This window comes from Argentina anserina, chromosome 3 (genome assembly GCF_933775445.1).
Source record: "Argentina anserina chromosome 3, drPotAnse1.1, whole genome shotgun sequence".
NCBI lineage: Eukaryota > Viridiplantae > Streptophyta > Magnoliopsida > Rosales > Rosaceae > Argentina > Argentina anserina.
The window spans coordinates 10,846,313-10,871,273 of NC_065874.1; the positions used below are offsets into that span (position 1 = coordinate 10,846,313).

Genomic DNA, 24,961 nt, shown 5'->3' on the forward strand with positions numbered 1-24,961 from the left:
ACTTGAAGAATTTAGTTACACAAAAACATAGAGGTTATTGTCCCATAAGGCAGAGGGGAGAATAAGAGAAAGAGGAGAGAGCCACAAGAAGAAGAAGTCCCCTTTTTATAAAGTTACAAACTTCATTCTCCAATTAGGGTTGCCTTCTTTATTTTCTTATAGGATTTCTCTTACTTGACTCATAAATTAACTCCATAATCTCCAATATATCATAATGATACTGTAAAACTCGTCCATGGGCTGCTTGGAGTGGTCCGGACCTTGAAATATAACTTTTGATCCACAACGTGATTCTCAGCCAGACAGACATTTGTTAACTAAATCGAGTATTCTAACGGATTTAGAAAGTAGAATCATAGGGCTTTCCATCGACATATTATTCATAATTTTCCTTCAAGTAGCTTGCCCACTATGGTCCATCAAAGCTAACTGTTTTGCACATTTGACTTTAAAATGCATATTTTCTCAATGATCCTCTCATTTGCTTTCAAAAACACCTAAAATAATAAAAGTAGGTTATAATGATGATGTTTAAGATACTAACATAGAAAATATACGAGGAATTAGATGATATAATCATAGCATAAAATGCTTATATCAATTATGCAGAAAATGAAAGGTTGAACTTGAATTATGGGGTCTACAATTGAAATTCCACAGGGTAAACGCTCATGCAAGTCAATATCAACGGCAAAAGAGATCTTCTCAAGAGCACAAAAAAAAAAGCAAAAGAGAAAAAGGAAAACTCGGACGTACCTTAGACTATATAATACTGAACGCCATTTAGAGTACCACAGTTAGCTAGCTAGTCTATTCCCTATACCGTTTGCTTCATGAAACACTTGTTGAAAACAAATATATTACACAATTGTCGAGTATTGCGTTTGTATAATCATAGGAGTCTCCACACTAGCGAAAAATCCATATGTTATTATGTTCAAAAGGATTCTACCTGCTTCACTTATTCTGGGAAGATATCAAATTTTTATATTTAAAAAGTATATCTCTGAGGTGAATGGTGGTTCATACTTCATACAGCAATCCTTATCATAATTTCAGGTAAGAGTACTACGACGTCGAAGACGAAATTTGTGACGTACTGGTAGTAAAACACCGATTTTTCCTATTGATATCACTGCAGTCGTTTTGGCAGTTCCTCCCTTAACAACTATGGTAGATTTTTGAAACTGGTGCCAAGCAGAGGAATTTGACGTACGTCAATTTCATCTCATATAAGCCTAAATCTAAGTTAGCTAGAAATCTGAATTGTAAAAGCTAGAGAGAGTGTAGATTTCAATATCTAAAATTCTAAAAATAAACGATATATTATAAAGAAAAATTACCAGCTTAATAACTCACCTCATATGAGTCTATTATAATTAAGTACATAAAAGTTTTATTCCTCTCTAAAAAAAGAGAGCTGAGAGTGATGTATACCAAATGTCTAATATATTATACGAGGTTTGAAAAAACGCTAGACGGTAGCCGGGCGGACAATCACCGCCTAGCGCCTAGACGGCTAGACGGCCGCCTAAACGGCGCTTAGGCGATTTTAAATTATTAAATATTTATTTATTTGTATACATATATTTAATACTATTTATATGATTAAAAATATATAATGAGTAAAAAAGTACTTGATATTAATGTTTATAAATCAAAATAGTCTCAACTCATCCAAAATTCATAACATAATATTAGAAATTTAGAACAAAATGTAAATATTTTTTTACAATCACAAATGGTAGTCTAATCCCCAAATCCAAAAAAATGAGATTAAAAAAAAATTGAAAGTCAAACCGCCTAGGACCGCCTAAGCCCGCCTAGACCCGCCTAGACGGCCGTCTAATCACCCGACTGCCATAGACAACTGAATTGCCTAAAAACGCAACGATGACCCGCCACCTAAACGACATAGGCGGCCTTTTTTAGAACACTGATATTCTACATGAATCAAAATTTGTACAGACCTTGATTATAAATTTATAATGGATTAAGTTGAACCCATAAGATGATAAGATTAACACAATTATAAACGAGGTTGCAATGGAATCTAATCAATCGATCATTCCTCGTGAGGGATTCCATATGTCCTCAACATCAAACCACATGGTACGATTGTTAACATACAAATCACTCAACTGTTTCAGATTAGAAAAAAAAAACACAACAGCTAGCATGGAAATAATTGATGCGGCCACGAACATGACTATGTTCTTTTTTTTTTCTGTTGCCTAGCACCTGATTATTAGGTTTTCCCAAGTCATTTGGTTGACTTAATTGAAGCCTATTATTGTAAATGCATAATTGATCATCATTTTCCTAAAGAAAATATATAATACCCCTCGATCATAAAAAATTGGCATGCAGTTGTGTTGTGGCCTCATGCATGCGCAACCAGGTTCATGCCATCATATGGATATTATATTATTTCAGTTGACCTAATAATGCGCGCATGCTTTTGTTTATATACTCTTGTCACAACAAATTATTATTGTTCCAATGCAATTGTCTGTCTAAGTTTTTTTTTTAAATCAAATGATGAAATTAGTGTAAGAATATAAATTAAGAAAATTAGTAGACATACTAATGTTTGGATCTTCTAAATTAGTTACGTTCATTTCTTTTATTAAATATAACAATTAATATATATGCCCACAACGAATATGCATGTTGTGAGTCAAACTGACGACCTTTTATTTGCGAAGAAAAACTAACGCCACTAAATTAAATGGTATTGAGCAGTTATATTCATTTTAATTATCATAATGAATATTATACCATTTAAAAAATTAAGCAAATTATGGTGGAAAATACTAAATAAGAAGAACAAATACAATATCTAGTTCTATGAACGTTTTCGTTTTATCCTCCAAATTATATTCCCCATATTTTCCTCACATTGAGTAGAGATCCGTGTGCTCATCCACGAACCTTGAAATCCATTTGAGCTTAAATGATGGATTGATAATAACAACGTGAGAATACATGGTCTCCACTCTTGAAGCCATCTTTGTTTAGCGATTAAGATGCAAAGTTTGAAGAGTGCATCAAATGGATTCCAAAATACCAGTAACTAATATCTAAATATAAAGAAGTCTTACGTAATATATAATTATATATTGTGATGCTTTTGAATGATATGTGACATCCTCGCTGACTTCACAAGGCTTGCTATGAGGTGAAGTTCATCAAATGTTAAATCCAACTAGGCAACTAGCCATTACAAGGCAAAGATCGAGTTGTAGTGCATGGCTTTACTCTAACGTTGGCATATTAGATAGGCCTCATCATTTAGCCCGCGGACCCGAAAAGCCCGCGGAGGCCCGCAAGCCCGACGGGCTTTTACCCGGCCCGGCCCGCGAGAAAACCCGCCAAAGCCCGTTTCCGTGGGTAGAGGGCCGGGCTTAAATTAGAGGTGTGAAACCTGGCCCGGCCCGTGGGCCCGGCCCGCCAAAAGCCCGCAATGCCCGTGAGACCCGGCCCGCCAAAAGCCCGCAATGCCCGGCCCGTAAAAGCCCGCCAAATAATAAAATATTATACATACATATTTTATTAGGTTTAAAATAAAACTATTGCATTATGAAGCAACTATATTAAAGAAACTTCTTGGGATCGATCGACACCAGTAGATATGATCAGTATATATATTTAGTGACCCTGTAAAAATTTCATCCAATTCGGAACTCGTTTGACCGTCGGAATTTCCGGTAAACCGAAAACAACACTAATATGTCATAAAAGAAGACCCATTACCAAAATGCGAACACAAAAAGTCGTTTGCATATCTGAAATCACCTAATTTTTGTCACCGATTATGTGTGGTCGCACCAAGGAAACCAATTTGGCAAAGCCCCGGTCAAAGAAGATTTTAATATGTCAAAACGCCTTTTTCTTTGTTAACCGTAGGTACGGACGGTCAAACAATATCCAAAACGGACGAAATTTTTACGGGTTCCCTAAATATATATACCGATCACATCTACTGGTGTCGATCGACCTTATTTCGAACTAGAGTTATTGATCGTCGAAGCGTCAACTAATGTATCATACCCTTTATATTAGGTTTATATTAAAACTAACGCATTATGAAGCAACTCTATGAAAGAAACTTGTCGGGATCGATCAACACCAGCCGATGTGATTGGAATATATATTTAGTGACCCTGTAAAAATTTCATCCAATTCGGACTTCGTTTGACCGTCGGAATTTTTGGTAAATCGAAAACACCACTATTATGCCCTAAGGGAGGACTTATTACAAATATGTGAATGCTGAAAGCCGTTTGCATATATGAAATCACCTAATTTTTGTTACCTATCGTGCGCGGTCGAACTGAATAAATCTATTTGGCAAAGCCTCAGTCAATGAGGTTTAAATATGTCAAAACGCCTCTTTTTTAGTTGACCGTTGATACGAACGGTCAAACCATGTCCAAAACGGATGAAATTTTTACGGGGTCCCTAAATATATATACCGATCACATCTACTGGTGTCGATCGACCATATTTTGAATTTGAGTTGTCGATCGCCGAAGTGTCCACTAATGTATTATAACCTTATATTAGGTTTATAATAAAACTATCACATTATGAAGCGACTATATGAAGGAAACTTCTCGGAATCGATCGACACCATCCGATGTGATCAATATATATATTTAATGATCATTTTAAAATTTCATGCAATTCGGACCTCGTTTAACCGTCAAAATTTCTGGTAAACAAAAAACAACACTAATATGCCCTAAGGGGAGACCAATTACCAAGATGTGAATATATAAATTTGTTTACATATTTGAAATCACCTAATTTTTATTACCTATCGTGCGCGGTCGAACTGAAGAAATCTATTTGGCAAAGCCCCGGTCAATGAGGTTTAAATATGTCAAAACGCCTCTTTTTTAGTTGACCGTTGGTACGAACGGTCAAACCATGTCCAAAACGGACGAAATTTTTACGGGTTCCCTAAATATATATACCGATCACATCTACTGGTGTCGATCGACCATATTTTGAATTTGAGTTGTCGATCGCCGAAGTGTCCACTAATGTATTATAACCTTATATTAGGTTTATAATAAAACTATCACATTATGAAGCGACTATATGAAGGAAACTTCTCGGAATCGATCGACACCATCCGATGTGATCAATATATATATTTAATGATCATTTTAAAATTTCATGCAATTCGGACCTCGTTTAACCGTCAAAATTTCCGGTAAACAAAAAACAACACTAACATGCCCTAAGGGGGGACCAATTACCAAGATGCGAATGTATAAATTTGTTTACATATTTGAAATCACCTAATTTTTATTACATATCGTGCGCGGTCGAACTGAAGAAATCTATTTGGCAAAGCCCCGGTCAATGAGGTTTAAATATGTCAAAATGCCTCTTTTTTAGTTGACCGTTGGTACGAACGGTCAAACCATGTCCAAAACGGACGAAATTTTTACGGGTTCCCTAAATATATATACCGATCACATCTACTGGTGTCGATCGACCATATTTTGAATTTGAGTTGTCGATCGCCGAAGTGTCCACTAATGTATTATAACCTTATATTAGGTTTATAATAAAACTATCACATTATGAAGCGACTATATGAAGGAAACTTATTGGAATCGATCGACATCATCCGATGTGATCAATATATATATTTAATGATCATTTTAAAATTTCATGCAATTCGGACCTCGTTTAACCGTCGGAATTTCCGGTAAACCAAAAACAACACTAACATGCCCTAAGGGAGGACCAATTACCAAGATGTGAATGTGGAAATTTGTTTACATATTTGAAATCACCTAATTTTTGTTACCTATCGTGCGTGGTCGAACTGAAAAAATCTATTTGACAAAGCCCCGGTCAATGAGATTTTATTATGTGAAAACGCCACTTTTTTTTGTTGACCGAAAATTCCGACGGTTAAACGAGGTCCGAATTGGATGAAATTTTTACACGGTCCCTAAATATATATACCAATCATATCTATTGGTGTCGATCGACCATATTTTGAATTTGAGTTGTCGATCGCCGAAGTGTCCACTAATGTATTATAACCTTATATTAGGTTTATAATAAAACTATCACATTATGAAGCGACTATATGAAGGAAACTTCTCGGAATCGATCGACACCATCCGATGTGATCAATATATATATTTAATGATCATTTTAAAATTTCATGCAATTCGGACCTCGTTTAACCGTCGGAATTTCCGGTAAACCAAAAACAACACTAATATGCCCTAAGGGAGGACCAATTACCAAGATGTGAATGTGGAAATTTGTTTACATATTTAAAATCACCTAATTTTTGTTACCTATCGTGCGTGGTCGAACTGAAGAAATCTATTTGACAAAGCCCCGGTCAATGAGATTTTATTATGTGAAAACGCAACTTTTTTTTGTTGACCGAAAATTTCGACGGTTAAACGAGGTCCGAATTGGATGAAATTTTTACACGGTCCCTAAATATATATATCAATCACATCTATTGGTGTCGATCGATAATATTTCGAAACCAGAATTTATTTGTGACTTTTGTTTTAGAATGTTTTCTAACAATTCTTTTATTGTTTCAAACCCTTAAATTAGAGTATTATATTATTTTTCTAATACAAGCCCGTAAGGCCCGGCCCGTAAAAGCCCGCAAGACCCGGCCCGCAAAAGCCCGCAAGGCCCGCCTTAGGTGGGCGGGCTTGGATCTTCGTATTTTTAAAAATACCCGGCCCGGCCCGGCCCGCCACTTATTTAAATTTATTAAGGCCCGGCCCGTCACTCATGGGCCGGGCCGGGCCGAGCCCTAATATTAGACACATATTTTTTTTTTTGAAATGGGCATATTAGACACATTAAAATGACGGAATAGACGGAATATGTGATAATTGGCAAATGATCTGGCTGATTAGGCATGGGTTATATATTGTCGGCATTACATGGTGAAGTTTCAACAGCTTCAAATGCCAATTTGGCTAGCAAATGGGGTGTTTGTTTTATTATGCATTATGGGATGTTTGTCACATCGTACTCATGCAGGTTTACAACTTCATTTTCGACTTTTTTTTCCTCTTTATTTCAGAATAGACTACTTGATATAAAAAAAATAGATTACGTTAAGAGTTGAAGTACAAAAAGTTGTGAACACCAAAAAGATCGCTCACTTATTGGTCGGAAACAATGTATTAGGACAAATGTTGCATCAATTTGGTATTAAAAATAAAGTTTATAAAATAACTTTTGAAAATTCCAATAACAAACTAAACAACACACCATCAAATATTAAACCTCATATTTGTGAACAATGCAAAAGATCTTCGTGAACAATATAAATGCTACGAGTGTTGAAATTCAAGAGTCGACAGTCGTTAAACCAACTCAGTGTGCATAAGTTCATATTACGGTCATTATCTGATTGACTCGTGTTTTTATTAAGGGCAAAATGATTTTTTTAAAGTAAAATGATATAATTTAGACTTTTGTTCGTCTTCTTTTACAAAGTAACAGAAAATACTAACATGCAGATCAATTTATATGTGTGTGTAAAAAAAAAAAGACAAAAAAAATGGAAAAAGAAGACCACAAGATCCAATTTTATGAAATTTAAATAGTGATGATTTCATCTACATCGTAGTATACATGCCTCAAAGTAACTCCCACTTTTTCACTCCATCAAAAAAACTCCCACTTTTTCACAATCAGGTAGTGCAATATCCCTGAAATGGAAAGTACACAACTGTAGACCAAGTATCTTTATAAGAATATTCCCCACCAACAAGGAAAGAAAGAACGAAGGAGAAGAAAGAGCTGACTAGACTGCTAGTGGTGTCAGTGATTCAGATGTACCCAAACTAGTGTACATTCATTGACAAACTCGAATCCACTTTTCTCTATATAATGTCCCCCTGAGCGCATCCTTTGGATCTCACACCTTCTCTCTTTCTCAGTCCACAGCTTTCGTCTTCTCTTCATCATCGTCCTTGGTTCAACCCCAAGATTTCAGGTACTCCCAAAATCTCATCCGGGTCATTCAAAGATCAAACCTTTTTCTTCCACATTTACTAAAAAAAAATCCAGCCTTTTCTTGTTCATAGAATCTCTGGCTTCTGTGAGCAAACTCAAGCCCTGCATTATCTCACACGTGTCTGGCTTGTCTTTGCAAGTTTTTCATTACAGAGCCCCCCCCCCCCCCTAATTTTGAGGGCGTTGATCAGAGTCTTTGGCTGTTGTGTGTCTGATTCAATCCGGGTCTTTGGGGGCTCTGCTTTTTCTTTCGTTTTTGGTCATCCCTGCTGTTTGTGTTTTAAAGCAAGTTTTGATTTTTCTCTTCTGGGTTTGTTTCTGTTTATATATTATCAGATTAGTGAGAAGGCTCAGTGGGAGCAATGGCTAGTAGGAGTTTGGAGAAGTTGGCGTCTATTGACGCTCAGCTTCGGGCTCTGGTTCCGGCGAAAGTGAGTGAGGATGACAAGCTTGTTGAGTATGATGCTCTGCTTTTGGATCGGTTTCTGGATATCCTCCAGGATTTGCATGGAGAAGATCTCCGGGAAACGGTGAGTATTAATATTTGGTTTTGATCAGTTGAGGATTGGTTTTGAGGGGTACCCTTAAAGCCAGAAGTTGAAATTCCAATTAGAAATGGTTGCATTGTAGTTTGATCGTGTAAAGCATGGAACTTTTCTTGTGAATTAACATCTGATATATTGTTTTGATGGATTTGTGGACTGAGGATTATATGCATTTGTTGGCTTTAAGGAAGATCCAAATCTGAAATCTCAGTCTCTGTTGATAAGTTGATTGATAAGTGGATTTTGGATGAAGGCCCCAGTGCTGTTAATGATATCTTAATCAACCTTTTATTTTTTCAAGCTTCTTAGTTTGAGATGTACAGGTTTGATTTGGTCAATACCAGTGACCAAAACACTTGGAGTTACGATTGTGAGTGGTTGCTTTTTTTTATAGCATGGAACTGTTAGTCTGAAACAAAAACAATTTCAATCTTTGTAATAATCATTTCAATTTGAGGATATTTTGATTGATGGGTGAAGCCGAATGTATCTTGATATCTAACCAATGATTCTAAAGGATTTTATTGCTTGTACAATCTATGAGGGTCTGTAGTGTGCATTTGGGATCCTTAAGTGGATTTTAGTTTTGGATTTTGAGAGCAACTCATGGTCTTTTCCACATTTGAGATCAAGGCCTAAGTCATTGGATTTGTTTGTGCTGAAAGTTACTTGGATGATTGTTATCAGGTGAGCAATTAAGGAATATAATTTCTAATGTGTTTGTTTTTGTACAGGTCCAATCATGTTATGAGCTTTCTGCTGAGTATGAAGGAAAGCATGATCCGAAAAAACTGTCAGAACTTGGAAATGTACTGACAAGTTTGGATCCAGGGGATTCCATTGTTATTGCAAAATCCTTTGCTCACATGCTTAGCTTGGCCAACTTGGCTGAGGAGGTCCAGATTGCTTACCGCAGACGAAACAAACTGAAAAAGGGTGACTTTGCGGATGAAAATTCTGCAACAACTGAGTCAGACATTGAAGAAACTCTCAAGAGGCTTGTGGGGCAATTTAAGAAGTCTCCTGAGGAGGTTTTTGATGCTCTGAAAAATCAGACTGTAGATCTTGTCTTCACTGCTCATCCTACACAATCAGTCCGTAGGTCCTTGCTTCAGAAGCATGGAAGGTTTGTTCTCGATGTACTACTGTATTGCATTGCAGACTTGTGTCTCTCTATATATAAAGTTTTCAGTTCCATTAGAATTTAAGCTTCCCACGACTAGACCCGTGGCTCAGATTCTTATAGCCTTTTTTTTCTCTGGTGCATATGTCCAGGATTCGGAATTGCCTAACCCAGTTGTATGCCAAAGACATCACTCCTGATGATAAGCAGGAGATTGACGAGGCGCTTCAGAGAGAGGTAATGTTAACACCCATGTTGGGAAGTCATTGACATGGGCTTTGAAAGTGGAAGTTTTCAAGTTTCAACATTTGCCATGTTTATTCATATTGGTTTTCCAACTTGTGTAGATTCAAGCTGCATTTCGTACGGATGAGATCCGGAGAACAGCTCCAACTCCACAAGATGAGATGAGGGCAGGGATGAGCTACTTCCATGAAACAATCTGGAATGGCGTCCCAAAATTTCTGCGTCGTGTTGACACAGCTTTGAAGAACATTGGGATTAATGAACGTGTTCCCTATAATGCCCCGCTTATTCAATTCTCTTCTTGGATGGGTGGTGATCGTGATGGTATGACTTTTCTTGATCGAACTATGAGCATGATTTTGTGTAAATTGTCTTGTAGTGGGAAAAAAAGAAGAAGCCAAAAGACAGTTCCACAATTATATTATGAATGTTCCACTCAGTCAAAAAACAGAGTTATTCCTTAACTTATTTCACTGTTTCTTGCACTTACATAGTATCTTTATCGGAACAAGTATGATATAAATTACTAGTCAAATGTGATCCCTCTTTCACTAACTAGGCTTTCCATTCTTCTGTCATGGGATACAGGTAATCCAAGAGTTACTCCTGAAGTCACAAGGGATGTGTGTCTTCTGGCTAGAATGATGGCTGCTAACATGTATTATTCTCAGATAGAGGAACTTATGTTCGAGGTACCTGACAAAGCATCTTGAAACTGTTTGATGAACTTCATATAAGCAATCAAATGGTTGTGTTACTATATCAGTGTCATACTGTAATACTTAGCTAATGTCCTTTCTTTTCATGGCAGTTGTCTATGTGGCGCTGCAATGATGAACTCCGTGTTCGCGCTGATGTACTTCACAGGTCTACAAGGAGAGATGCAAAGCACTACATTGGTAATATCTGCTTTGGATTTGGGATGAAAAACTAACATCTTATATAAATATGTGGATACCATGTTATGGCCTTTGGTTACTTTTTGGTAGTTGGTTAGCTTGTAGGGACTTTTTGACGTTAGTCCAATGCTTCCCATTAAAATTTTTAAGCAGAAAGATCCCAGGAAAATAGTTTGTACTATCATTTTACCCACTCCCTTTGTAACATAGGTGGTTTTTGTTGTCAACGAATATGATAAAGAGACCATTGGAGCTAGATAGCAATAAAACATGTTTCTCCCTAAAAGATTATTTCTGTATGTATAGATATCATATAAATTTCATTACGTATTCTCTCTTTTGTTAAAATGTGAGGGAAATTGATGTTTGTTTACTAGGCTTACCAAGGTTAAGTGCCCACCACTCATGGAGCATATATATAGATGCTTCTTTTCTTTGCACTTTTAGTTTTTATGTCTGTGCCCTTTGTCAGAATTCCAGTTTTTGTGATACTCATTGCCTATGTTTCTTGGTACAGAATTTTGGAAGCAAGTTCCTCCCAACGAACCTTATCGTGTAATCCTTGGGGATTTAAGGGATAAGCTTTATCATACACGTGAACGTTCTCGTCAGTTGTTAGCCAGTGGCCACTCTGACATTCCAGAGGAAGCAGCATTAGCCAGTGTTGAGCAGGTATTGCCATTTTAGTTACATAGTCTGGCTGCTAACTTGCTCATTTAATTTTTTTGAATCTGGTTGGTTGGTTATGGTCCTAATTGAGATTTAAATTATATGTAGTTACTGGAACCACTCGAACTATGCTATAGATCACTCTGCCATTGTGGTGATCGGGCTATTGCCGATGGTTCCCTTCTTGATTTCTTAAGGCAAGTCTCCACCTTTGGCCTTTCTCTAGTGAGACTTGATATTCGGCAAGAATCTGACAGGCACACTGATGTCATGGATGCCATCACCAAGCATCTGGAAATTGGTTCCTATAGAGAATGGTCTGAAGAACGCCGTCAGGAGTGGCTTCTGTCTGAACTTAGTGGCAAGCGCCCGCTGTTTGGCACTGATCTTCCAAAGACTGAAGAAATTGCTGATGTTTTGGATACGTTGCATGTAATAGCAGAACTCCCAGCTGACAACTTTGGAGCATACATCATCTCAATGGCAACTGCTCCATCTGATGTCCTGGCAGTTGAGCTTCTGCAACGTGAATGCCATGTGAAGACTCCACTAAGAGTTGTTCCACTGTTTGAGAAGCTTGCAGATTTGGAGGCTGCTCCTGCTGCATTAGCCCGGCTCTTCTCAATTGATTGGTACAAGGAAAGGATCCATGGAAAGCAAGAAGTCATGATTGGCTACTCAGATTCTGGTAAAGATGCAGGGCGCTTCTCAGCTGCCTGGCAGTTATACAAGGCACAGGAGGACCTTATAAAGGTTGCCAAGGATTTTGGTGTGAAGCTAACTATGTTCCATGGTCGTGGTGGGACTGTTGGAAGGGGAGGCGGACCCACCCATCTTGCTATATTGTCTCAGCCTCCTGATACTATTCATGGTTCCCTTCGTGTGACTGTCCAAGGTGAAGTTATTGAGCAGTCTTTTGGAGAGGAGCTCTTGTGTTTTAGAACCCTCCAGCGTTTCACAGCTGCTACACTAGAGCACGGAATGCATTTCCCAGTTTCACCAAAACCAGAATGGCGCAAGCTTATGGATGAAATGGCTGTTGTATCTACAGAGGCCTATCGTGCTATTGTTTTCAAAGAACCCAGATTCGTCGAGTATTTTCGTCTTGTAAGTATTTGTTGTCTTGATTTAACCACAATAGTTTTTCTACTATGACTATTTTCATTATAATGACCTTTGGAAACATATGATATAGGCTACACCTGAGCTGGAGTATGGTCGGATGAACATTGGAAGTCGACCATCAAAGAGAAAGCCTAGTGGGGGCATCGAGTCACTTCGTGCAATCCCATGGATTTTCGCCTGGACACAGACAAGGTTCCATCTTCCTGTGTGGTTGGGCTTTGGAGAAGCTTTCAAACATGTCATTGACAAGGACATTAGGAACCTTCACATGCTGCAAGAGATGTACAACCAGTGGCCGTTCTTCAGGGTCACCATTGATTTAGTTGAAATGGTGTTTGCCAAGGGAAACCCAGGAATTGCTGCTTTGTATGATAAACTCCTTGTTTCAGAAGAGCTATGGTCATTCGGAGAGCGACTGAGAGCTGACTATGCAGAAACCCAGAAATATCTCTTGCAGGTAAGATCATTGAAAGAGTACATGTTACATTTTGAGCACATTTCCATTATTGAGCTATTCATGCCATAGATTTTTGCATATTTGTATGCTATAAAATATATGTTACAGCAATTCATTTGTGTTCTTTAGTCTTTCCAGCAATACACATCTCTGCATACGTTGACCTTTTGCTTTTTCTACTTGTAGATTGCTGGACACAAGGATCTTCTGGAAGGAGACCCCCACCTGAAGCAAAGACTTCGCCTGCGTGATTCATACATCACCACACTCAATGTCTGCCAAGCATATACACTGAAACGGATCCGAGATCCTACCTACCATGTGACCGTTCGACCACATCTATCCAAGGATATTATGGACTCAAACAAACCAGCTGATGAACTTGTGAAGCTGAACCCAACAAGTGAGTATGCCCCTGGTTTGGAGGACACCCTTATCTTGACAATGAAGGGTATTGCAGCTGGGTTGCAGAACACTGGTTAAACATCCTGTCTCTTATGTGTTTCGATGCTTTTTCCCTTCTGTATTTCCGGTTTATAGAGATGGGATGTATCCCATGAACTGAATCTATATTTACAAGAAGTGGATGCCTTTTGATCATCCACCTTAAAAGGTCAGATAACTGCTGTTCTACGATCAGATAATCGTGCACATAGTCGGCATTGTTATCCTTGCCTCGGAAGAAATTGAACTCAATATTACCGTTTGTTGTGCTCAATACAGATGGTGATATGGACTTCATGTTTAAGTTAGTTCTCTGCCATCAGATCAGTGTACTTTTGTTTCTTCTTTCCTTTATGAAATAATCAGATAAGTATCATACACACAAGTCTACAATATCACAACCTTGTCTAAAAACTTCTGTACACCGAGTAATGATTTGTGTTTTTCCTTTTCCTTTCCTACTTTGTCCTGGTTTTATGTTTGTAACAAATAAGATACTGCTCAACCGCACCATTTGGACTTCAGAGAATCAAGTAGAGGTATTTTCAGCCTCAAAAGCAATGGTAACGCTACCCCATTTCAAGATCTGGGGGTGTGTATAATTTGTACCTCAGATAACTTGCTGCGTACATGCTTTATAATCACGCTGTTTACCTCAGCGATGGCTTCCAGCCAATCACTACACTAGCACATTTTGTGCTTGCAGTGTAAGGTACAGGACGTAACAAAGCTGCCTTGAAGCTTCATCACTGTCTCTAAGTCAGTTTGCACGCACTGCATCCACCTTGTAATATTCTTCCAACCATGCTAATGATTTGTTTCTGTTCTTCCCGACCGCCCATAAGACCATCAACAGCTCTCGAAAGGCGTCAGCATTAAGTCAAACTGGCCTTTCTATATCCATTCTATAAGAATGGAAATGATATTGAAAGGAGATGTCAAAGAATATGTAACTGAAGGACGTATTCGAGGTATCCTCAAGTGTTGAATTGCCTAGTACACAGCGAACATCTTTAGTATAGTCCTTCGTTAACAGCCTCTCTTGTTGGTATCAAGTTGTTATAGGCTCACCATATGCATATTTGAACTTTTCCTTGATACCTTAGATCACCACAATTTCCTCCATAGTTCAGAAACTGCACCTGATGAAGTAGAATTCAAAACAGATTGTGGGAATGCAATATGTAATTCAGCCATAAAACTTCAAGGAGATCAAGCAGCGGTGCCGACCAGTTTTTGGTATCGGGATTCAACATTTTGCTACGAGCTTCGCTACCTGATTTGTATCATTGCCTTCTTTCCAATTTGATTTTACACACTACCGCTTTCAATTCGGAAAATATTCCAATTTACAAGGCTACAGTCACAGTAACTAGAAGTACTCTAGACCACTTAATCTGTCATCTTTGAAATAAACTTGCATTTGATCAAGTCTTTCCCAAAGTTGGAGCAACTCATTCTGTAACTTACTTTGGCTGGTATTGTCCAAATGATGTTAAGTGGGACAGAAGATGAAATGTTGCAGTTTGCACCATATAGTGAAGAAGAGCAGGTAATGAATCCAGTAAATCTCATCTTATTAAATAAATGGGGCAGATATGCTGAGTGCATCTTATCATATTGGTACTGCTCCTCTTACTACAGAAGACAATACTGAGCAATCCTATGCTTCCAATACACAACCAAATTCAAATGCATTAGTTCGAGGTTGAATCATATTTTTTCCTTAAACAAGTATTTCCTCTTCGATGCAAAAAATGGTGAAATTGAGCGTTCAAAGCAGAAAAGTGAAACCTGCAATTGCTTTTCATGTCCAAATACTCTTCCATTGGTCCTACATTCCTACCCTGAGACAACGAATTTTGTTTTTATTGGCATTTTAGATCCAGCTATTGTAATAGCCTTTCTGGCTACATTTTCTGCTACTCCGCTTACTTCATAAAGTATTCTGCCTGGTAAAACAACAGCTACCATATGCGAGACATTTCCTTTTCCCTTGCCCATACGTACTTCTGTAGGCTTTGCTGTAACTGGTTTGTCTGAAATTACTCGTACCCATATTTTCCCTCCATTACGTGCATTTCGTGACATTGCTCTCCGTCCTGCTTCTATTTGCCTAGCGGTGATCCAAGCAGGTTCAAGCGCTTGAAGACCATACTTACCAAAGCTGATACGATTACCTCGACAGGATAGTCCATGCATTCTTCCCTTGCGCCGTTTTTTAAATCTGACCATAAAGACAAACAAAATCACCTAAGCAACAAAGGAGGTGATATAAGGGAGTTTAGGAACATTATCAAACTAATAAGTTGAAAACAAACCCTCCACTTTTGCCACCAGGTTGAGCTGAATAGTAAGCATAGTTTTTCCCTACACTGGCCCCAACAAAGAACCCATTGTTTCCTCCTCTTTGGTATGGAGCAAGAAAGTCAACAACCTGCATATGAATCAAGTAATATAAACTTACTGAAAGCATAGTAAAAACTTAATGCTATTACAGCAAAAACATTGAAAAGGTTAATAATCAGACCTTAGTTCTAGTTGCAAGAGTCTGTTGGACAGAAGGCACATAAATAGCATGGGCAGAAGAGACAGAACGCTGGTAGGTTGTCCTAAACCCTCCAAGAGAAGTAGCTGCAGTAGCTTGGTATCGTACACCAGATGTGATACGGCCAAACAAAGCAGGCACCTGTGAATTAATCTGCAGGATGGGACAGAGACAAGCAAACCAATGAGTAATGACAATATAAAAATCTTCAATAGTTCTTCAACAGATGAACTGTATGCCCGAAAGAAAAATTATTGACTAAAGAGATGCACAACAACTGAAGTAAACCAAGTCAATGGGGACACAATGGCTAACCACCATTGAACAACTGAGCATAGATAGTAACATCAAAGCTCTCTATAATAGAAGCCCATGTTGATCAACGGTTGAAAAATTGTGTACTGAACAGCACAACATCAATATCACTCCCCTAGATCTAGAATTTCTAAACACAAGTCATTTGTCTACCAGAACTCTAAATCCTAACAATGCATACAAGCACCTAAAACAACACGTTAGTATTGGACATCATTAAATCCCTAGAAATTCTATCGATTCTAATGCAACCAGTCCGTATAGCCAAACAAGCCAGCACAAACTGATAACAGTGAATCCCTACGGCTCTCCTAACCATAAAAAAAAAACAGAAAACCAGACCATCCCCAGTAGGTGAAGACACTTGTACCAAACTGAGTAGCTAACACTTGATCCCTGCATAACACAAGCTGTCGATTGGTTCCGGACAGAACAAAACAGCAACAAAACTCTGGGACCTAGAAACACTAGACACATCAACTCATAAATCAACCAAAGTCGAATCATTTACCTCCAAACAAGCACAAGTTCAACACTTGCACACCAATCATCACTAAGCTAATAGTCTGACATAACCAAAAACTAATAGCTAGCAATCAATATGCAGCTTGATATCAACACAATGCAACAATGTGTATAATACACAACATCACTACGGCATTAAAATCAATTAACACAAATCAAGAACGCCAACACATAAATCAATCAAAACTCAAAAGTCATTTCCACCCTTAAAACCCTAAAAATTCTGATTAAATCTAATGGAAAGCTTATTAGGTTTAACATTATCTGCCGAATTCAATTGAAACAACCGCAAGTTATACAAAGATATGAAATTGGGAGCTTACGGAAATAGAAGAAGCGGTATGGAGGTGGCCACTGTGAAGAGTATCCCGGAGCATTTGGGCGTACGGCGATTGCGATGGGGATGATAGGGTGGAGTTGAAGTTTGAGATTGATCGGAGAAGAGGGGAAAGGAGCCGACGCGACGCCATTTTGGTGGTTAGGGATTTCAGTGAAAGTCTCAGCTACGTGTATTTTATTTTTTTGGCAGTGCAATAAATCAGTAATATAACATTTTTACCTAAATAGCCTTATTTAGTACAATTTCATTTAAAAAAAAACAGTTTATTTATCGGCTATTAAAATTGATAGTTTTGATAACTTCGGAAGAATCATTTTTTTTATAGAATTTATAAGTCAGTAATTTCAATTTTAAAAAAAAATTCAGAAAATTGTAATACACGTGGGTGGATGTACGAGGAAATCTCATGGCTCTAGATATCATGCAGCCAAAGCACTCGAGAACTAGTTGTTGGAATCCTATTTTCGATGCAATTAAAAGGTGGTCACTTTAAACTCTAAAGCCTGTTAAAGTTTCAGTCTTTACTCCGGAAGAAGGTAAAGGTGAAGGTAAAGAACGTGGTTCTCCGCCACAGAACAGAGCACATCAAAATCAAAGCAACCACATTCCCCTTCACTAAACCCAGAAAACCCATCAGAGTCAAATCACCATGGCTCTCTCAACCAGGTACAGACGTCCCCAGCCGTCCGATCCCTCCTCTTCATCGTCGCCGTCTGTATCCTACACCAAACTCGACAAGCAAGCCAAACCAGGCGGCGGCGTCGCGGAGGAGAAGGGCTTCAGTTGGGTCGTTCCTCTCGTAGCTCTTGGTATGCTTCGCTACATGAGCGCCACGTCGAACATCATTCACGACTGCGATGAGGTCTTTAACTACTGGGAGCCTCTGCATTACCTTCTATACAAATCTGGCTTCCAGACTTGGGAATACAGGTACCCTTTTCGTTATTCTTATCTGGTTTTATCTCTAAATTTCATTTCCTTGTTGTGTAATTTGCAAGTTGTTGTCTTTAAATTAGTTCATGACGAAATAGACTATGGAAAATGTTGTATTTTGAATACTACATGTTTTAGTTGTGCCGAATTAGTTTGACTAGACGCTTTGTTGTTAACTAGGAAGGACTTTAGTTAATCGCAATAGCCTATCGACAATGTTGTTTTTGGATGCTACTTATTGGACTTGTGCGAAATTAGTTGATGTAAAATGTTGTTCTTGAATGCTCTTATTGGAGGTATGCGAAATTAGTGTGATAGTGGTATATGTGAGGGTGAAACTAAATGCTTGATCATTAAGTTGAGATGAGTTGTGTAGGTCGGTTGTAAATTTCGTGTCAAGTTTTATCACCTTGTATTCTTATAATCATTGTATGCGTGTTTCTTATTGTGGTATGTATCTTGCAGCTCTCAGTTTGCACTTCGGTCGTACTTATACATTCTTTTCCACGAATTGGTGGGTCGTCCGGCTTCCTTGTTGTTCAGTGAGGAGAAAGTAAGAGCTTTGTGCATGCTTTTTGAGCTGTTTTTATTCCCATATTTGTTTGAGAATTTGATTATTCGCTTGAATGTTTTTCTGAACGACTTTTTTGTTGCGTACAGGTGACAGTATTTTACGCTGTTAGGATGTTTCTTGGTCTCATTTCTGTTATTACCGAAACTATTCTGGTTTATGCTTTGTCGAGAAAGTATGGAAAACGACTCGCTTCGTATACACTTGCCATGCTGTGCTTAACCAGCGGTTGTTTCTTTGCTAGTACAAGTAGGTGACCCTTGTTCTTCTTGCACAGCTTCTTTATATTCGTTCTTTCCTGGTGGTATTTCACTTGCTTGTCATGTGGGGTAGTTGCTCAATGATATAATGATTCTTTGTATTGCTAGGTTTCTTGCCAAGTTCGTTCTCTATGTATGCCGTCTCTCTTTCATCGGGGCTGTTTCTTCTAGACAAACATGCCATGGCAGTTTCAGTTGCGGCTGCTGGTGTAATCCTTGGGTGGCCTTTCTCAATCTTGGTTTTTCTGCCACTCACATTCTATTCTCTAGCTAGAAGGTTCAAACAAACATTTATTGCTGGGGCTGCCACCTCTATTGTTGTTCTTGTAAGTTACTTGTTACTAGAATTTGTTAGATATGCAATATACATGCATGTATCCGAGCACTTCGCTAACTGAAATTGTGAAACGAGTCTCACTTTGTTATGCTCATGCCTAAACATCTTATTTCTTTCAGGCACTGTCAGTTCTCGTTGACTACACCTACTACAACAAATGGACATCATCCGTGCTGAACTTATTGATCTACAATGTTGCAGGAGGTGGTGAGAGCCATTTGTATGGAACTGAAGGGCCACTGTTTTATCTGCGGAATGGGTTCAACAATTTTAACTTCTGTTTTGTACTTGCATTGCTGTTTCTGGTAATGCTGCCAATCACAAAGAAGAAGTATGCCCCTGACTTGCTGATTGTGGTTTCCCCATTGTTTATTTGGTTAGCGTTTATGTCTCTGCAGCCTCATAAAGAAGAAAGGTTAGAAAGACTCTTCCTTGCTTGTAGGATATTTTGTCATGTCTTATATCAATTCAGTTGACTGAATGGGTGGCTTAATAGAATCCTACGGTGCAAACACATAGAAATATACGTAATTTCTTCAAATATTTTATAGGTAGATAAATGGCAGAAAATTGGATACATACACTGAAAATGGCAGTGTTTTTTTATTTAGTTTGTGTTTCCTTCAAGCTTTCTTTTATTGTTAAGCTTCATTAAATAGGAGGTTGGATGGGAGCGATCGTCACTTAACTCAATCCTTCTTTGCAGATTTCTTTATCCGATATATCCACTCATTTGTGTTGCTGCCTCAGCTGTCATTGAGAGCTTTCCTGATGTTTTTCGGTCTGAGTATAATCCCCATGACAATTCTGCATTGGTCACAGTGAGTCTATCCTATGTTCCATCTGACTTTGCTATATTACATTTACCAACTGCTTATCTATTGTCTTACTGTTGTTGTTGTTGTTGTTTGTACATGTAGGCCGCAAAGATTCTGAGGCCAGTGATCCTTAGTCTTATTCTGTGTGCTTCCCATGCTCGAACATTTTCACTGATCAATGGATATTCTGCTCCTATAGAGATTTACAAGCTTTTGGAGCATCATGAAGATGCGGGACCAGGTGAGAATCAGTATATTTGCTACTTCAGATTTATTATCCTCAAAAGTGATGTTCACAGTATTTTACACAGGTTCACTGTCATTGTACTGAACATGGCTTTTTAATGATAATGTTTATAAGAAAGTATAAAACTCATGTTGCAATTTTGCTTGGAGAAATATGAATAACATGCCTTCTTGGCTTCTCTGGTAACCAGAATGCAAATCTCCCCTCTCATGGTCTCAAAAAGCCAATGTCTTGCGTGTATTACATATTGATCTATTCTAAATATTTGGTTTGCTTTCTATTCTAGCGTTCATTTTTCCCAAATTACCTAGATTTACGTCACAGTGGTCACACCTTTTTTAAAACTTGTGTTTCTTGTGTGAGTTCTTAAGCTGATTGAAGAGGTAGTTTCTTATGCTGTTGACCCTTTCTGTCTGTTTGCCTTTATTACTCTGCACTTTACTAGCAAGGACTAATCACGGTTATAGTCAGTAATATCATAGATTTTCTGAGGCATCACTCTATTGACTGGTAGACCATGCAATTATAGAAAGATAAAAGATCACTTATATACTTTCTGAATGTCAGGCTCTGTACTTTGTGTGGGGGGTGAATGGCACCGTTTCCCGTCATCCTTCTTTGTTCCTGATTATGTGGGAGAGGTCCGTTGGATAGATGATGGGTTCCGAGGACTCCTTCCATTTCCATTTAATTCTACGTTGGGTGGAACAGCGGCAGCCCCACCATATCTCAACAATAAAAACAAAGCATCTGATGAGCAATATGTACGCCACACTTCTTTGAGCTACTTTTTGTTTTGTTTTTGTAAATGAGTTTTTTGAGCTACTTTAGAATTTATATGCTCTTTGCCGATTAGTTTATTCTTCCTATGCTGATTAGTTTTTGTCTGGAAAATTTATTGTTCATCAAAAACTGACTTATTAATGTTACAGCTGCGGGATCTTGGACATTGTACATTTCTTGTTGAGCTCGAGCTTAATCGACCCTTCCCTTCTCGCGGAAGTGACTCATCAACTTGGGAGGTAAATATTGGTCTTCTTCATACTTCCTCCTCCATGGGTTGATATGTACTGATCTGTTTCTTCTGAATTTAGGTGATTGCAGAATTGCCTTACCTCGACAGGGAGCTTTCGCCCGCTAAGTACCGATCCTTTTTCATTCCATATGTGTGGATGCACAAGAATATTTTTGGCAAGTACAAGCTTCTTAGAAGAATACAGAAATGAAAGCGGCTAAACACTGTCGACAGAATCAGATTCTGAACTAGCAAGAGCTCTAACATTTTACTGGAATGTAATGTAAGTTATGTAACTCCGCCGTTGAAAAGGAATACTGACTCTGTGATGTTTGGTGATATAGATTTAACTGCTCCTTGAGGTACGACTTAATATCTGTACGCATCCGTTTCTTTCAAGTATTCATGCTTCTTAAAAACAACAAATTCAATAGAGAACATAATCAATTTACCTTCGAGTATTAAAATTCTCAATTGGAAAAACTATGCTGTATTACAAATTGTGCTTGTAAACTGTATGTCACCCAAGTGAATACCAATGCTACCACATCTTCTGTGCCTCTTTTTGCAGTCTTCACTCTTCAGGTCCGTTTATTTCCGACTTCTTGTCATATCCATCAATCTACTCCATTCCTCTTCAATCTCGATAGATACAAATTCAGTACTGGAAAGTTGCAATTCTTCACTCCACAAATTTTGGATCTCCTGGTGCACATTTGAAGTAATGCTTTCTGATTCCTTGGTGCAATTCCCATATACCTCCAATATCTCAACCAACACTTGTAGCCCTATGAGTTTTCTCTCACAATGATTCAGAGCAGGCTCAACCAAAGAAAGAGGTACATTTGGACTTGGAGAACTCAGAACAGCGTGCAGACTAAGAAGTTGGGTCATGAATCGATCAAGGACCAAGTCAATTCCATAAAATTCTATTAGAAGCTTGAATTGATCATCGAGTACCCTATCTTTCACCTTGTCTGATTCTTTCCTGTCTCTCAGCTCCTTATATGTCATCTTCAATACGATGATAATCTTTTCGACTACCACACTATTCTGGCCATCTCCAACCAAACCCTTCACCGAAGCACCAAACTTCACCAACTTGCTGATCACCTCCTCCGGTTCCTTCAAAGACACCAAGTACAAGAATCGAGCCAGCAGGTAAGAGAGCTTGCAACCAAGTTCAAAAGCTCGATCCTTCTTCTCATCCAGAATCTCCCATGTTGCATCTCGCCGATTCCGAAAGCAGCCTCTCAGCAACCCCACCAGAAAGGAATTCGTTCTTTTACGACCAGCTCTGATAGCTAATTTCTTCTTTGGTTCTATTTCACTTTCTCCAACCTTTTGCGTCGACATGAATCTTAAAAGGCAAAGACATCAGTTCAAGTTGCGGCCGGGGTCTGCATGCATGCAGCGGCGAGCAAGTCATGCCACACTTCCACCAAGTCTTACCAGTAAGGTTCCTATTACATGATACATCAGAGAACTTAGTCACACCAGATGTACAAAGTCTAAGCTCAGCTGAGCTTAGGAGTCATAGCTCGTTAGGGTTTTATCTCCTACGGGGGGATTCAGTATATCGAATGGATATGGATATTCATGCATTAAAACGTTGCCTGACAAAAAGATCTCATTTGAACTCTTTATCCATTTGGGACTCTTAATCCTTATTCGAATCTGATTGGTCCCCATTAAAAACTCTAAACGATCTTGTACTTGCCGATCAAGTTATTAGTTTCTATCTATATATATTCACCCCAACTCATAATGGTTTCCGTACAAGTCCTTAGTTTCTAAATATCGGCCGCAGTCTTCAACTCTCTTTAGGTTTCCTCAAGTTTTCCGCAGTCTTCAACACAACTCAAGTTGAATAGGTCGATATACAGAGTCAGGTTCTTGAAAGAGAGTCGGCAGAAACAACCAAGATTCATTTGATGGAGGGTGGCTATGAGCGTTATATGCTTCTTCCAGGGCAAAGGTTTTGCCCCATGGAGGATGAACTACTCATGTATTACCTTAAGCCCAAGGTGAATGCAAAAGAGGTGCCTGGAGGAGAAACCCTAATTTGTGAGGTGGATCTTTATGGTGAAGAAGAGCCTTGGAGTATATGGGAAAGATTCGAAGCAGAAAGAGTAAACGATTTGAGAAGGAACAAAGATCTATACTTCTTCACCAAGAAGAAGAAGGTGAGCGCAAAAGGGTCACGCAGATACCGAAAAGTAGGCAGTGGTACATGGAAGGGCCAAGACGCAGCCAGGAAGATATATCTTGTTGATCAGAATCAGCAACAAACAAGAACTCTTCTTGGTTTCAAGAAAACCTACACCTACAGGAATCCAAAGTCCGTGCATCATGGTGGCTGGATCATGTATGAATTTGAGCTTAATGAGTCTCAATTCATGAACAAGAAACAAGTAAAACAGAATCGGTACGTTCTTTGTTTACTTAGAAAGAACGATGTATTGCCGGAAAAGAAGAGAAAGAGGCTGCAAGAAGAAGAACAAGAAGATGAGGATCTTGACGACTTTGTCGGGGATGACCAAGAAGATAACATTAAACCTGAATTGTTTAATGAGGAGCCGCGTGAGAAACGTCGACGTCTTTTTCCATCCACAGATATTGCGCCAGAACCATCACCAGCGAATGCTGTTCAACAAGGACAATGGTTTGAGTTCGACCAACAATACTATCAGTTAGCACTACCACCATTAGAAACTGATGAACCAGCGGAACCCCAACCATCAAGTGAAGAATATTCGGGGCAGCAGTATCAGATACCGAGTTTTTCGGCTATTGAAATAATGAACCATGATGATAATCAAGTGCAGCAAATGCGAGCTGAAGAGGGTACCATGACACCTGCGGAAGGCGATCTCTATGGAGGCAACTCGAGTGATGTAATGGGTGGTGGTGCATACCAGTCTTTTATGGATGGGCTAGATCAGCTAATGAACGATGAGCAGCCGAGTACCATGGATGAATGGAATGTTGATTCTTATTTAGATTTTGGGGCGTACTCAGCCTATTAGTTATTAATTGTTCTTTTTGCATCGATCGATCTCTATGAGAATTATCTATGTAATTGTAAGTTTGTAACTGACAGGATTTAGGCACTACGTCACCCCTTGTTGTAATAGACTAATAGTTGTATCTTCTTCTTCAACTGATGATATGGTATCGATTGCCTAATTAAGCTCCAAGCCAGACTCCTTTACAATGCCAAGTTAAAATCGTTGCATGTATCTTAGATGTTCACATGAAAAATTTCTAATGTGACCTGAGGCTACCAATTTTAAAGACAGAAACTTTTAACTAAGTAAGCTCGGTTTCTTAGTTGCTAGAAAAACAATGAGCGGATTGTTCACTTTAACCCTTTACGTACAGTTAATCAATTAAAGAATGACATCTCGACGACTTGTGTCCAGATTCCAGAACATCGATCTGAATAGTTAGTTGAGGAGTCGCCAATGCATGGTGTATTTGAAATTTTGAATATCTGCTGTTACCGAA

General features: G+C 38.6%; 4 protein-coding genes across 5 annotated transcripts; 3 read left to right on the plus strand and 1 right to left on the minus strand.

Moving 5' to 3' along the window:
• Nucleotides 1–7,884: 7,884 nt before the first annotated feature.
• Nucleotides 7,885–14,003, plus strand: LOC126788844 (phosphoenolpyruvate carboxylase 2). The gene is made up of 11 exons (XM_050514856.1): nucleotides 7,885–8,014; nucleotides 8,371–8,564; nucleotides 9,314–9,705; nucleotides 9,855–9,939; nucleotides 10,050–10,272; nucleotides 10,537–10,640; nucleotides 10,760–10,847; nucleotides 11,365–11,519; nucleotides 11,625–12,623; nucleotides 12,712–13,098; nucleotides 13,285–14,003. Exons 2-11 carry the CDS (start codon nucleotides 8,397–8,399, stop codon nucleotides 13,579–13,581), a joined length of 2,898 nt encoding a protein of 965 aa, XP_050370813.1. The 5' UTR covers nucleotides 7,885–8,014; nucleotides 8,371–8,396; the 3' UTR covers nucleotides 13,582–14,003.
• A 1,320-nt stretch (nucleotides 14,004–15,323) lies between these two features.
• LOC126788846 (uncharacterized) lies at nucleotides 15,324–17,422 on the minus strand. Its single transcript, XM_050514858.1, has 4 exons — nucleotides 17,254–17,422; nucleotides 16,073–16,243; nucleotides 15,864–15,979; nucleotides 15,324–15,769 (listed from the first exon to the last, which is right to left on the minus strand). The coding sequence occupies exons 1-4, from the start codon at nucleotides 17,398–17,400 to the stop codon at nucleotides 15,385–15,387; spliced, it is 819 nt and encodes a 272-aa protein (XP_050370815.1). The 5' UTR covers nucleotides 17,401–17,422; the 3' UTR covers nucleotides 15,324–15,384.
• A 410-nt stretch (nucleotides 17,423–17,832) lies between these two features.
• On the plus strand, nucleotides 17,833–22,171 carry LOC126788845 (dol-P-Man:Man(6)GlcNAc(2)-PP-Dol alpha-1,2-mannosyltransferase). 2 transcript variants are annotated; one of them, XR_007671438.1, is made up of 11 exons: nucleotides 17,833–18,200; nucleotides 18,669–18,756; nucleotides 18,864–19,023; nucleotides 19,143–19,360; nucleotides 19,491–19,786; nucleotides 20,078–20,192; nucleotides 20,292–20,430; nucleotides 21,004–21,200; nucleotides 21,369–21,458; nucleotides 21,531–21,734; nucleotides 22,023–22,171. XR_007671438.1 is itself a non-coding variant. In XM_050514857.1 (10 exons), the coding sequence occupies exons 1-10, from the start codon at nucleotides 17,920–17,922 to the stop codon at nucleotides 21,660–21,662; spliced, it is 1,716 nt and encodes a 571-aa protein (XP_050370814.1). In that variant the 5' UTR covers nucleotides 17,833–17,919; the 3' UTR covers nucleotides 21,663–21,918. The 2 variants fall into 2 exon arrangements, 1 of the variants encoding a protein (XP_050370814.1); XM_050514857.1 differs by lacking the exon at nucleotides 22,023–22,171 and having other exon boundaries at nucleotides 21,531–21,918.
• A 1,214-nt stretch (nucleotides 22,172–23,385) lies between these two features.
• LOC126787044 (NAC domain-containing protein 83-like) lies at nucleotides 23,386–24,480 on the plus strand. The gene has a single exon (XM_050512981.1). It carries the CDS (start codon nucleotides 23,386–23,388, stop codon nucleotides 24,478–24,480), a length of 1,095 nt encoding a protein of 364 aa, XP_050368938.1.
• Nucleotides 24,481–24,961: the final 481 nt, after the last annotated feature.

What these genes read in the sequence shown, in the direction of transcription:
- LOC126787044 (XM_050512981.1), top strand. Translation starts at nt 23,386, where the DNA reads ATGGAGGGTGGCTATGAGCGTTATATGCTTCTTCCAGGGCAAAGGTTT.
- LOC126788844 (XM_050514856.1), top strand. Translation starts at nt 8,397, where the DNA reads ATGGCTAGTAGGAGTTTGGAGAAGTTGGCGTCTATTGACGCTCAGCTT. An exon ending in GAGAAGATCTCCGGGAAACG is followed by an intron (nt 8,565 to 9,313) that starts GTGAGTATTAAT and finishes GTTTTTGTACAG; the next exon opens with GTCCAATCATGTTATGAGCT. An exon ending in TTGCTTCAGAAGCATGGAAG is followed by an intron (nt 9,706 to 9,854) that starts GTTTGTTCTCGA and finishes GCATATGTCCAG; the next exon opens with GATTCGGAATTGCCTAACCC.
- LOC126788845 (XM_050514857.1), top strand. Translation starts at nt 17,920, where the DNA reads ATGGCTCTCTCAACCAGGTACAGACGTCCCCAGCCGTCCGATCCCTCC. An exon ending in TTGTTTCTTTGCTAGTACAA is followed by an intron (nt 19,024 to 19,142) that starts GTAGGTGACCCT and finishes TTGTATTGCTAG; the next exon opens with GTTTCTTGCCAAGTTCGTTC. An exon ending in TCATGAAGATGCGGGACCAG is followed by an intron (nt 20,431 to 21,003) that starts GTGAGAATCAGT and finishes TCTGAATGTCAG; the next exon opens with GCTCTGTACTTTGTGTGGGG.
- LOC126788846 (XM_050514858.1), bottom strand. Translation starts at nt 17,400, where the DNA reads ATGGCGTCGCGTCGGCTCCTTTCCCCTCTTCTCCGATCAATCTCAAAC. An exon ending in ATACCGCTTCTTCTATTTCC is followed by an intron (nt 16,244 to 17,253) that starts GTAAGCTCCCAA and finishes CCCATCCTGCAG; the next exon opens with ATTAATTCACAGGTGCCTGC. An exon ending in CTCTTGCAACTAGAACTAAG is followed by an intron (nt 15,980 to 16,072) that starts GTCTGATTATTA and finishes ATTCATATGCAG; the next exon opens with GTTGTTGACTTTCTTGCTCC.